Consider the following 12,736-nt stretch of genomic DNA (forward strand, 5'->3'; position numbering starts at 1 on the left):
TTGTGAAAAGATAACAAATATACAATTTAAGTTGGTATGTCTTGGGACCAGGGCAGAGGTTGAATGTCAACCCTTCAAGATGGAGGTCAGGATGTTCACAGGGTTTGAAAATGAGAGGGAGATAATTCTCTCTGATGTCCATTTTGCAGGCCCACCACTGATCCCAACATAATTCAGAGGCATAAAATGATATCCTATTCTAATGATGAAAGGAACGTTTGATCCAAGTGTCTCCTTGTCCCTCCTCCTGCACACACAGGGAGAAATGGAGAGGAGAGAAAGAAACTTACATTCTCAATTGACTGCACCATTAATATGCATTCTTGAAGACAACTACCATGAATACTTATTTGGGATAAAAGATATAAAGTATGATGAAATAATGCACATTTTATTATTCCCCAAAAAAAGAAAAAGAAAAACAAAAAGAAAATTATATAAAAAAAAATTAACTTTTTACATGTGACTGCTTATGTCTGAAAATTTCTCTAATAGAAATCCAAAGTGTTTTTTCACAGTGTGGACAATAATATTCCTTCTTTGTAGGATCATTACTATGATCCTCCTCCTCATCTACAACATTTATTTGGCCTTCTAAACACTGAGCCATATGGGACAGTCTCTCAAGTGTACTAAGATGAAGTTCCTGATCACAGTAAGGGCACACACTGTCAAAAGATGTTATAGTTGTCAACATACATTCCGTATCTAACAAGCAATTGTATGACAGAAAGTCGGTTAAAACAACTCCTCCCTTGATGTTATTAGGTTGGCAAGGTTCTCCAGGTTGGAATGGATTTGAACAAAGAATGGCATCTTGTGGGCCAGGTCCTTTATGCAAGAGTTTCAGATCTGCAGGAAGGAGACGTCTAACTGAATACAAAACTTCTGAAAGATAAAAATCTATGAGACCAGCTGTTAGGTCCTTCTCCATGCCATTTGCACTTGCAACAAGTTCATCATGATTGGTTATAGAAGGTTTTGAAGCCTGGATTCTGAGCTCTAATAATTTCTTCCACTTGTTTCTTAACAAGATGGACTGAAAAACCAGGTTCTGAGCTGCTACATTATCAGGAAACCGCAACTCCAAAAAATCATCACAAGCGACCACTGATATATCAGCATTAGTGTCAACACACTTGGCAAAGAGTAGGATTGTTTGTGCTGCTGGCACTCGTAAACAGCCAACAAGGTAAGGTTTGTGTGTCTCAAGCAGAGACACATAAGTCAAAAGCTGGTGTTTAGTGCTAACTGGATTGCGCCGATTAAATCCTGGTGCATCAACAATATCTGATTCAGCAACCTCAAGAACTTCAGGCTGACTAGAAAAGACACTATTAGGATGAAGAATTGTAAAGGGCTTTGCATATGTATGGAAGAGCTGCTCTGAACCTGGTTTATAATTGTTATGGTCATCTGCTATTGCAACTTGTGGATATAGTCCACAGCACAGAATTATCTTTAAAAGGACCACATCTTTGTAAGTTCTTACTGTTGAACATTCACAGAGACTTTCTAAAGTCTTGTAATCATTCTTTATCCTGAAATCAACATCTTTTATGTCTGTCCTGTCATCCTCCTCATCACTCATGATTCCTTCATTGTCATACATTTTGAGTACTTTTGCTTTCCTTGGACCCTTCTGGTATAGCTCCTTCTTCATTTCCCGAAGTTGCTTCAATTGTCCATACCGCTGTGCTCTTTCTGAGCTGGTCCTCCCTATTCCAGTCTGTCTAGCTGTCATTTCTGTCAAACCAGAATCGGCAAGCAGTTGTGTGAACTGGTGACGCAACTTGGTTATTTCATAGAAACGCTGTTCTTCCAAACCTCGTCTTCGACACCACTTCCTGGAGTTTTCTCTTCCTTCTGCCTTTATACTCAGCCATTCCCTGTAAAAGATAAATCACATGATAGGACAAACATGACAAAATAGTCACATGCTTCCCTCTCCTCCAGGTAAACTGCCTCTAATGACCTCCTAGTCTAGAACCTTTGTAATTCACAAGACCATATAATATTGAAGAGGGTATAAAATTTACCCAATTTTTTATTTATCTATTTATCTTTCTGGCATCTTTTTGATACTGCATCTTGTATAGCAAACCTGTAAGCTTTCAGCAGAGTGAATGCGTCCCCATGGTCCGACTCAAGGTTCTTCATAGAAGAGGAACAATCAGGATCTCGGTAAGCCCGGTTAGTGAAAGGGCTCTGCACACTCATGGATGCTGCCAGGGACAAGACAGGATCAACCTGCAATACGGATTGATCCCTTATTAGTTTACTGTTTTATTAACAATTTCATATGATCAGTCCATTCAACCATCCCTCCTTCTAAAGATAATTACAGGCTGTACAAATACAACACCTATAGACCATCTACACAATGAATAAAGGTCCTCAAAGTCAAGGGTCATCTTGACATGAAAGGCACAAAAACACTTGCTGCAGCCTCTGCATGTGTGGGTGTTCTGCCAAGAACACCCACACATGCCAAGAAACATCAAAACACCACCCAAATACCTACAGTATATAATACACAAATACTCTCTTCTCTTCCTCCACAACCATCAGACACCAACTAATAGTCATCTTCATGGCAATCCCTTACTCAGGTATAGGTTAATCTTGCAAAAACAAAATTATAAGGAATGTTTAAAATTTAATGGGACCAGAGTAATCAAGATTATTATTACTATTATTATTATTTTTTACTATTACATTTATTTTGGCTGTGTTTTGCTGCACTACTTCTGACCCAGGGCAATGAGCAAGATGCAGGGACGACCCATCATCCAGGAGGAGCCAAGATGAGAGGGTGGGAGGGAGGGGTGATGAATGATAGTGGTGTAGGAGGGGATGAAATGGGTGGAAGTGGAATTATGCTTTTTGACTTTAGCTACCTCCCTTGTAAGGGGAAAAAGCCCTTGGTATATGTATCTATGTATGTATGATTAAGTCTATTCAGATATTTTGATGCAGCCTGAAGGGATTTCTCCCACTCTCCAATTTTTCTGCATGAAGGGATAGAGAGGGCGGGAGGGTTGCTGATTAAATGAAGAGGCCTTGCTGTGGATGTACTGGGTCTTGCTGCATTACTTCTGACCCAGGGCAGTGGGCGAGAAGCAGGGATAACCTATCATCTATGAGGAGCCAAGATGAAAGGGAGGGGTGGTGGATGGGGTGGGGATGACACAGGTGGGAGTGGATATACAGACGCTCCTCAACTTACGTTTTAGTTACGTTCTGAATGGCCGAATGTAACATGAAAATGAACATAAGTTGTCACTGTACTTTCCAGTAATGTATGACCATTCATACGGTACTATACATCCATAAATTCTATTACCGTATCTTATAAAACACCCCTAAATCATTAATTATAAACATAACATTGTAAAATAATAACATTAATTTCAAATAAATTAAATTCAAGCAACATAAAGTGAGATGGTGGAGGAGAAGGAGTAGGGGGAGGAGGAGGCACGGCACATTCAGTCTGTCGTTTGTGCCATGTAAACAATGGACGCAGCGTCATACATAAGTATCGTTTGAACGTCTTGTACTACGGAGAGCGCGCTAAACTAAAATATTCACTCACAAACATTTTTTTTCACAATCAGTTCAAACGTAAAATTGAAAAAACGTAAAACGAATGAACGTAAGTAGAGGAGCGTCTGTATACCTTTTGACTTTTGCTTCCTCCCGGGTATGGGGGAAAAAGCCCTTGGTATATGCATGTATATATTAAGTTTACATGGTCTCTTCTTATAATCAGGAAAGAATTATTTACATTTAGTCTAAAGAATACCTATGAAGTCTGTCACTTGAACAACAGGTTAACGGTCTTACCTGATGAAAGAGGGATCCCATTATGAGCATCTTGCCAAGAGCAACATCCACGGGGAGCTGAGACAGCAGTTGTCCTACACTGGTTAGCTTTTCTTCGTCTGTAAGGGCGGCTTGTGTCTTGAGGGCATGAAGCGACACTTCCAAGCTTTCTGCAGCTGGTGGCTCAATGAACGGAAAAAGACGAATGTTAGGAAGACCCATGGAGATCATCTGGAGGATGAGGGAATCCAGAGGAACTCGTTGTATTTCAGGAGTGCTGTACGGGGTCAGCTCATCAAATTTCTTGTCTGCATACAGCCGGAAGCACACGCCAGGCCCTGTCCTACCTGCACGACCTTTCCTCTGTTCAGCAGAAGCTTGACTGATCCAGAACTCTTTCAACTTTCGCATCTTTGATTGAGAATCATAGCTCATCTCTTTCACCTTACCCGAGTCCACGACAAATCTGATACCATCAATGGTTACTGAAGTTTCGGCAATATTTGTGGACACAATGCACTTCCTCACACCCTCTGGAGGAATATCAAACACCTTTTCCTGTTCGGTGACGGCTAAAGTACTATGTAGAGGTAAAATGATCCATCGCCTGTTCTGCTGAGAATAAAGTTTAAGTGCATCTATAACTGTTGTGATCTCGCTCATTCCACTTAGAAATACCAAAACATCACCCCTCTCCTTTTCTGGGTATTTATTGTCTATCAAATTCAGAATTCTCACATATGGTGCTGGGTCTATCTTCTCAGTTTTACTTGCCTGTTCTTCTATTGGAATTGGAAAATACTGTAACTGTATCGGGAACAAACGTCCTGGTACTTTGATCACTGGGGCATCTCCCATAAAGTAGTTATTGAACAGATCAATGTTAATAGTGGCTGACATAAGTATGACCTTAATGGTGGATCTCTGTAAAAGGAGGCACTTCACCACACCGAGGAGGAAGTCTGTCTGAAGATGCCTTTCGTGAATTTCATCTAAAATGATGACATCATACATTGAAAGTGTTGCATCCTTTGTCACTTGCCTTAGTAGCAAACCTTCAGTCAAGAAGACAATTTTGGTGCGGTCCGTTTTACTTTTTTCAAACCTAATCTGGTATCCAACCTCAGAACCATACTCGTTCAGTGTTTCATAGGCCACACGCTTACAGAGAGAGATGCAAGCAATCCGCCTTGGTTGCGTGCATGCAATGCCTGAGAATCCAGCAGCCAGCAAGTATTGTGGGACCTGTGTTGACTTCCCACATCCTGTGTCACCTGCAATAATCACAACACTGTTTTCCTGCACTTTTTTCACAATGTCTTCCCTGTATTCGGCAATTGGCAAATTACTCTGGCCATCTCTAAGCTTTTTAAGTTTTTCAAACTTCTGTTTCTGGGTAAAATCTGAGTATAGCTGAATTATAAATTGAACTTCTTTAAGCCGTTTTTTGGATAGCCTGTTCTTCCTTTCATCCAAATCTTGAGGTGGCAATCTTTGACGGAGCTCACTGATTCCTTTTGTGACCACCATGAAATTAATACTGTGTTTCTTTTCGTAAACTGTAGGTAGATGAAATACCTGACTGTATGCATCCTTTAACACAGGTTTGCTTGTACTTCCTCCACACATACCTCTGATCTTCTTCTGTTTTTTAATGTTCTGATACTTCTTGAGAAAGAGCCAAAAATCACGATAATCTTCACTCCCCCTCTTTATGATATCGCTATCACTGAAGAAAAGGCAATTGAGTTCATATCTGTGGTTTTCCCAATCAAAGAGTAGCTCTTTCTCCTCATCTTCCGATTCACTTGATGAACTGTTGTTGGCCTCAGCGTCATCTGACATACGGCATTCTTCTTTAACCAATTCACTTATTGTCCGCTTTCTCTTCTTCATAGGTCTCAGAGTGGATTCAGTTTTACCATCATCAGCATTGTCACTATCAGTGTCCCATCTACTTTTCTCTACAATATTTTCTTTCACCTCTTCTAAGTTAGTCTTTCTTAAGACGTTACTTGTTTCTACGTTTCCATAAACTTTCCCGTTTTCTACAGAACTGGTAGAATTACTTCTCTTACAAGGGTTTGTTTCCCTTAGCTCAATCCTTTGGCTTCTTGTTCTTTCTCTGTCAGTCTCCTTTGACTTGTACCTGCTTCTACTATGCTTGTAATCTGAGTCCTCTGAACTACTACTGTGTCTCCTATTTCTTTTGGTTCCTCTTGATATGCTCCTTTCACTACTGTCACTCTCCGAAGACCTCCTCCTCTTATACCTCTTTCCTTCCTTCAACGACCTGTTTCTTTTGTCTCTACCTCTCTCCCTTGACTTGCTTCTTTTGTCTCTACCTCTCTCCCTTGACTTGCTTCTTTTGTCTCTACCTCTCTCCCTTGACTTGCTTCTTTTGTCTCTACCTCTCTCCCTTGACTTGCTTTTTTTGTCTCTACCTCTCTCCCTTGACTTGCTTCTTTTGTCTCTACCTCTCTCCCTTGATCTACTTCTTCTCTTGTTTTTGCTTTTCCTAATTCTATTACTTGATCTACTTCTTCTGTTCCTATCTCTTTCCCTTGATCTACTCTTTCTGTTTCTCTCTCTTTCCTCGGACATACTTCTCCTGCTCTTATTTCTTTCTCTGGACCTGCTCTTTACATTTCTATCTCTCTCTCTTGACTTCCTGCTTCTCTCTCTCTCCTTTGACCTACTCCTGTTCCGCGTTTTTTCCTGTGACCTGGCCCTTTTATTTCTCTCTTTCTCTCTTGATCTGCTCTTTCTGTCCTTTGATTTACTCCTTTTTCCATTCTCCTCTCTAGATCTGCTCCTTCTATCCTTCTTCTTTTCCGTTTTACTTCTCTTACTATGTGTTGTCTTACTGACCTTACCACAGTACTTTCCTTTTCTCTCAGGTGACTGGGATGAGCTGGACGATGAATATTCATGACTTGACTGTGATAAGTCTGAATCAGATTCACACCTATTCACATCCTTGGACTTTCTTACAGACTGCATTCTGGATTTCGGTTACAAAAACGGTTACTATTTCCCACTACGTTCATAAGTAAAGGACAGATATCACCAATGTCCGAGTTCATTAACTCATCTTACACACACATGCAACTTATCACTTTAACAATTGGTCTCCAAGTTTTATCAAAGATGAATCATCTCGTGGTTTGTACAATTATTCTTTGAACTTCCATTCTCGACGACACATAGGGCACTGCTGATGGAGTTGCTGCGACTGAAGCCACTTCATGATGCAATGAATATGAAAGCAATGGGAGCACTGACCCCATACTAATGGACAGTCGTCTCCTGGAAGCCGGCAGTCTGAACAGCAGCCGTCAAAGGGCATGCGGCAAATGCCGCAACTGTCGTCATTAGCCACCCACCTCCAGGTTGCAACCCCTGTCCAGGACTTGATCTTGACTTTCATTTCCTGAAAGAAAATTTATATGTGATTAAAACATTAACAAAAGTCACAGGGATGGAATGGGTGGGAGTGGGTGTTATGCCTTTGTTTTTTGGGTATCTCTCTTATAAAGGGGAAAAAAGCCTTTGGTATATGTATGTATGAAAATCCTTGTATCAGTATAAAAGCCACACAATGGTGAAAACAGAAATGAGAGGACTACAGTGTGTTTAGTTATATAATATTTTAGAATAGATACACTAATTGTTAATAAAGCCTTTTGGACACTTGATTTCATATAATTGTTACAATGTTTTTGAAGCCATTATATATAAGTAATAAAGTATCTAAATTTTTTATTCCCATGGTAAGGCACCTTCACATCTAGGGTCCAAGAATGTCTTCACAACTTCAAAGGTGTACGATGGGGAAAAAGGTTAAAAATCACTGATCAAGGGGAACAAATTTTACACATTCCTTCTATTGTTTTATTTGAAAATAGCACAAACATCTGATGTTTATCACACCCATGTCTAGCTGCTACATCTGTTAGAGTTCAAATAAAATCAATCAGCCTTTCAAATATTTTGGTTTTCCAGCCACTGCAGATGAGATCCTTCTTTATTTTTTTCTTCCATGTAGACTTAAGGTGTGATTTGAATTGACCACACCTCTTATTCTATCTGTATACCAAAAACTTCTACCCTGTTATAAGAATATCATGGCCATTGTTATGTACTGTACAAAGAATACACTATTTCAAAGATGTATTTTGTCCATGTGTATAACAGTGTCACAAAAGATCAAGCGAGTAGGTTGTTGGCTAAGAAGAAGAAAAAAAAAAGATAAATAAATAAAAGATGATGGAGAAGGAGAAGAAAAAGAAGAAGACAACTACTTACAATTTCAGGAAATCTGAAAATGCCCTGGGATATCAAGCCAGATGAAGTCCACTTTCAACAACACATGTCACGATGCCAATTTCTTGAATGCTGGTTTTCATCACAATAAATCAATGGTTGGCTCACTTGGCAGGAGCCTGATATGTTGGCAAGCACAATCCTCCTTTCTCTTATTTATCTGTGGGTAAATTATGTTGATATTTACTGATGGCAAATAAATTAGGTATGATGCACAAAAAAAAAAAAAAAAAAAAAAAAAAAAAAAAAAAATATTATATATATATATATATTTATATATATATAAAAATATATATAAATCAATCATTACCCCAAGTCTCACAAAGAGGAAAACCTGCAGCCCCACAGTGGCTGGAAATAATTATCGGAAACTCCCACAGATCTCTCCAGGAAGAAACTTTGGTCTGTTGCCTGTGCTATCTCAATGTGGGTCCGTTTCTATGTAACTGGTCAAACATTGCAGTTGCTGGTTGTCAGCTTTCCAAGTGTGAAAAAATGTAAGGAATATAGTTGAAGTTGACAGAGAAAGATCTTGGGCCCAGTCTCAAAAACGAGGTGAAGGGGCTTACAGGCTTTGAAAATGGAGAGCTTCACTATCCAATCTGCAGGACCACCATATACAGATACCTCCCATTGGTCCCATTCACAAAACAGATAAAGATTAATAAAGAGTTGTTTCTCATGTTATTTGTTGGTCATGCTGCATAGTTTCTTAGTCCTTAATAATCTTCAGTACATCTGTATTAACCTTATTTTTCTAAACCCTTCCCTATACTAGAGCATGAACAAATTGCATAGGCAGGAACATAGACATGGATACAAGCATGCATAAAACTACACAGGGGTAATAGTACTTCACACATTTAGTGGATTCAAGTAATAACTGTTACAGGGTTCCAGGATCCAGTATGGCTGGATGGGTGGAAAGGGGGGGTTTCGGGGATATGATAGTATTGTACATTATCACTGATAACTAGTGCTTCTCTCCTTGGAGAGAGGATCAGGCTAAACAGTTGGAGTCATAGAGATGGTAAAGAGGAGAGTGACATGAGGAACAAAAGTTAAAGTGATCATCATTCTTTTACATCACACGTCTTCAAAAGTTATTTCCCCTCATTGTAGAAAAAAAATATATTATACTAAATTGAAAAAATAATAATAATAATAAAATAAATAAATAAATAAAATAAATAAAATAAAAATAATTCTTTTCCTAAAGGGAGAGCATTTCCCCATAAGCTTCGTTTCACGCTCTCCCTTTTCAACAAGTTATTTTGTAAAATTTTGTATATATGTATGTGTAATTTTTTGTTTTCTTTTGTTGAATAAACTCTTGAACTGAACAGAACTGAACTATTGAGTGGGGGGAATTGGCCAGGTTAAGGGTAATGTTAAGTTAGATTAGGTTGTGTCTGAATTAGATAGCAGATTGGATTTTCATCAATTACTTGGGAAAAAAGAGTCTTGCTGCATTGATTCTAACTACTTGCATTATAGAATATAAAGTCACTGCTGTATTACTTGTTCTCTTTTACTCTGAGTAATAATAAACACAGAAAATGTGATCAAACCAGTTCACAGAATCCAGGGATAACTCATGTACAACTACAACAAAATATACATAATTAAGATACCGATGGCAGCATCCTTGTGTACCCACTTGTGCCTTATGATGCCTACATAGACATTATTGTACTGAAGTGTTTAATAATCCTATGAAAAGACAAATAAATTGTGGTTCAGATATACTTACACACACACACATATGTATATACACACAGACACACATACATATATATATACACACAGACACACATACATACATACATATAGCCTTATAAAGCAACTGTTTTTACAATACAAAAACTGTTTAGGTTAGAGTCAGGTTAATCTAAATTAGAGTAGGTTATGTCAAATTTGGATAAGATGTTTTCCCAATTATTTGATTTGTTTGTACTTTGCTGTAAACAGTTGGTCTATAATCATTTATCTGCAGCTATTTTGTGTTGAAAATAATATTTATAGAAAAGATAATTTCTTAAAAGCAAAAATGAAAAGAAAAATGAAAATCCAGGCATACATACTAAGAAAGTTCTAAATGCAAGAAAATATTCCACCACATATTCTAGCCTGTTGATAGGGGGGAGTTTGTGACGTTAAACCATATCATATTGAGTTATGGACATATGACGGTGCTTACCAGGAAATTGTTCGAGCACCAAAAATAATGTAATGTGGAGAGACTGGATGCACACTGATCAAAATATGAATCACTATACTATCATATGATTACAAGTATCTCAGCCCTAGAGTTATGAGCAAAAGTTTTTAGAATCACGATACCACATTTAAATGACCTTTTATTTGAGGAGCAATTTAAGGAGTTTGTGTACCAAGCCAATACCAAAATTTTTTATAAAGACTGTACAGAGGAAATATTTTAAATGAGGGAAGAGGATGTTACCAGAGGAAATCTGAAAATCTACAAGAAAAGGTCAAACTGACACCAGGAAGTATGCCTTCTCAAATAGGATTGTAAACAAGAGGAAAGACTTGCCATACAGAATTGTGAATGTGGTATCTGTGGCTAGGTTCGAATACATTATAAATTATTTTATTTTCTGCAATATCACCAACCACAGCTACGAATACCGTAACAAATTAGCATGTTGTTGCATTATTTGACCTGTTGTATTTAAAATGTGTTGTATATTAAATTAAAAACATAGTTTTTCTTTAACCAAATTACATGGAAATCACACATTCCAAAGGAAATGGGTCAAATAATGCAACCATATGCTAATTTTTATATAAAATTGTGCATTTGAGCAAAAACCGTCTTGTTTGGTTTTGGGGTCGGCTTTGGTAGGTTTGGTCGGCGACTAGTAAATAAATTAAATTTAGGTCCTGTATATCGCATCAAATTAGGTTCGAATACATCTGAATACATTGCAAGATACATTTTATGCCCAAAAATATTAGTTGTCGGTTTAATTAATGCAGTTGACGCTAGTTCCTGTTAGTTGTTGCTGGTTCTTGCTAGTTGTCGCTAAGTAGTGACCGCAAAGTACATGAAAATTACACATTTTAAAGAAAATAGTTGAAGCAATTCAACTATATGCAATCTATTACACCAATAACACATTTTTATGTGGGACGTTATTCGTAGTTTGATCCAGTGGTAGTGGGGCGTTTTGGTATACCCAAGTGGGATGTTTTGACCGAAGGCCAAGTGGGACGTTTTGACAGTGGGACGTTCTGACTGGCGTGCCCTTGATTGATCATATTAAAAGGGTAAGAGACAGAAATGGAATTATTATAAGATAATAACTAAATAAGGCACATATAAACACCATGACCATGCACAACCAATATCATAATGACAACCATGTTCTAGAACTAGTCACAGGTATAGGCCTTATCTAGAATTTCAACTGTAACTGTGAGAACCATCTCAATTAAGTTTACGTATGAAACAAAACAAACCAGAGGTAATGTCAAATATCATATAATATGATAAATATCATGGTCAAGGAATGAGGGAGAACCAGTTTGATATATTCACATATTTCTATGATCTAGAACTGGAATCAGTGAATGGTAAACAAAATATGAAACAAGATAGTGAAATTGTGACAAAGACGTAACAAACAGGCCCGTTTGAGATTACATTTATCCTTGAAAGAGTGAAGCAACAAAACTTCAACAGTAAGAATAGTACATTAAAACATTTATCTAAGAGCCTTACAGACATTCAAGGAAGTCCTTTAGGTCTTTCTCTATTATGAAAAACTGTAATTATGTAACTAGATATATATTAATTGTTCCTGTTTTCTCACAAACTTCATGCGTTGGTTAACTTACTTATTTCACGGAGTTGTTTACACTACAAACCATGAATAAAAGCCAACCGTTCGAACTCTTTACAAACCTTTGTTTCGAAACTTCAAAACCTCACTCACAACTTTTCGGGAATAAATCCCGACAGAGGCATTTTTTAGAGTAAATAAGCTGTGATTATAGATTGATATAGACATCTGTGGTTACGACCTCCGTGAATTTAGTGAATTGATAGCTGTAGAATTAGGATTAAAATTGAAATACAGCAATTAAGCATGTCAACCCGTATGAAATCTGTATTCTAGAATGCTTATTATATAAAAGCATGTATATAAATTTATACAACGTTACTTTTTTCATTTAGATGGAGTGGTCTATCATTTTTGTTTATATATATGAAAACATATAAAGCATTATGTAAGAGACCCGACACCATAGGCCCAGTATGGTTGACTACCCTCTCCAGGAATGTCGAGTTACTGATATATAATTTTTATTATTGATATTTTTATTTATCACGTGGTGACTTCTCCGATTTGAGTATTAGTTCTGGTGTATTACTCATCTCTAATTCCCATGTATGGGGATTATCTATTATATGTATCGTGCAACATTTTCTCTTTAATTAAGGTGAAGTTGTACCTCCCATAGACCTTTGGGAACGAGAGGTCAAAGGTCACTAGGCGTTCGGTGCAATGTTGGACTCCTTTTTTACGCAGTCCGAGACATGATTTGAAACTGA

General features: G+C 37.7%; 1 protein-coding gene across 1 annotated transcript; it reads right to left on the reverse strand.

Moving 5' to 3' along the window:
• Positions 1-374: 374 nt before the first annotated feature.
• LOC143022173 (putative ATP-dependent RNA helicase DHX34) lies at positions 375-6,996 on the reverse strand. Its single transcript, XM_076180274.1, has 3 exons — positions 3,850-6,996; positions 2,105-2,250; positions 375-1,889 (listed from the first exon to the last, which is right to left on the reverse strand). Exons 1-3 carry the CDS (start codon positions 6,829-6,831, stop codon positions 449-451), a joined length of 4,569 nt encoding a protein of 1,522 aa, XP_076036389.1. The 5' UTR covers positions 6,832-6,996; the 3' UTR covers positions 375-448.
• Positions 6,997-12,736: the final 5,740 nt, after the last annotated feature.

The sequence above is a fragment of the Oratosquilla oratoria genome, chromosome 44, assembly GCF_046742065.1.
Source record: "Oratosquilla oratoria isolate Oo_2021 chromosome 44, ASM4674206v1, whole genome shotgun sequence".
Lineage (NCBI taxonomy): Eukaryota > Metazoa > Arthropoda > Malacostraca > Stomatopoda > Squillidae > Oratosquilla > Oratosquilla oratoria.

What these genes read in the sequence shown, in the direction of transcription:
- LOC143022173 (XM_076180274.1), bottom strand. Translation starts at nt 6,831, where the DNA reads ATGCAGTCTGTAAGAAAGTCCAAGGATGTGAATAGGTGTGAATCTGAT. An exon ending in TGGGATCCCTCTTTCATCAG is followed by an intron (nt 2,251 to 3,849) that starts GTAAGACCGTTA and finishes TCCGTATTGCAG; the next exon opens with GTTGATCCTGTCTTGTCCCT. An exon ending in ACTCTGCTGAAAGCTTACAG is followed by an intron (nt 1,890 to 2,104) that starts GTTTGCTATACA and finishes TATCTTTTACAG; the next exon opens with GGAATGGCTGAGTATAAAGG.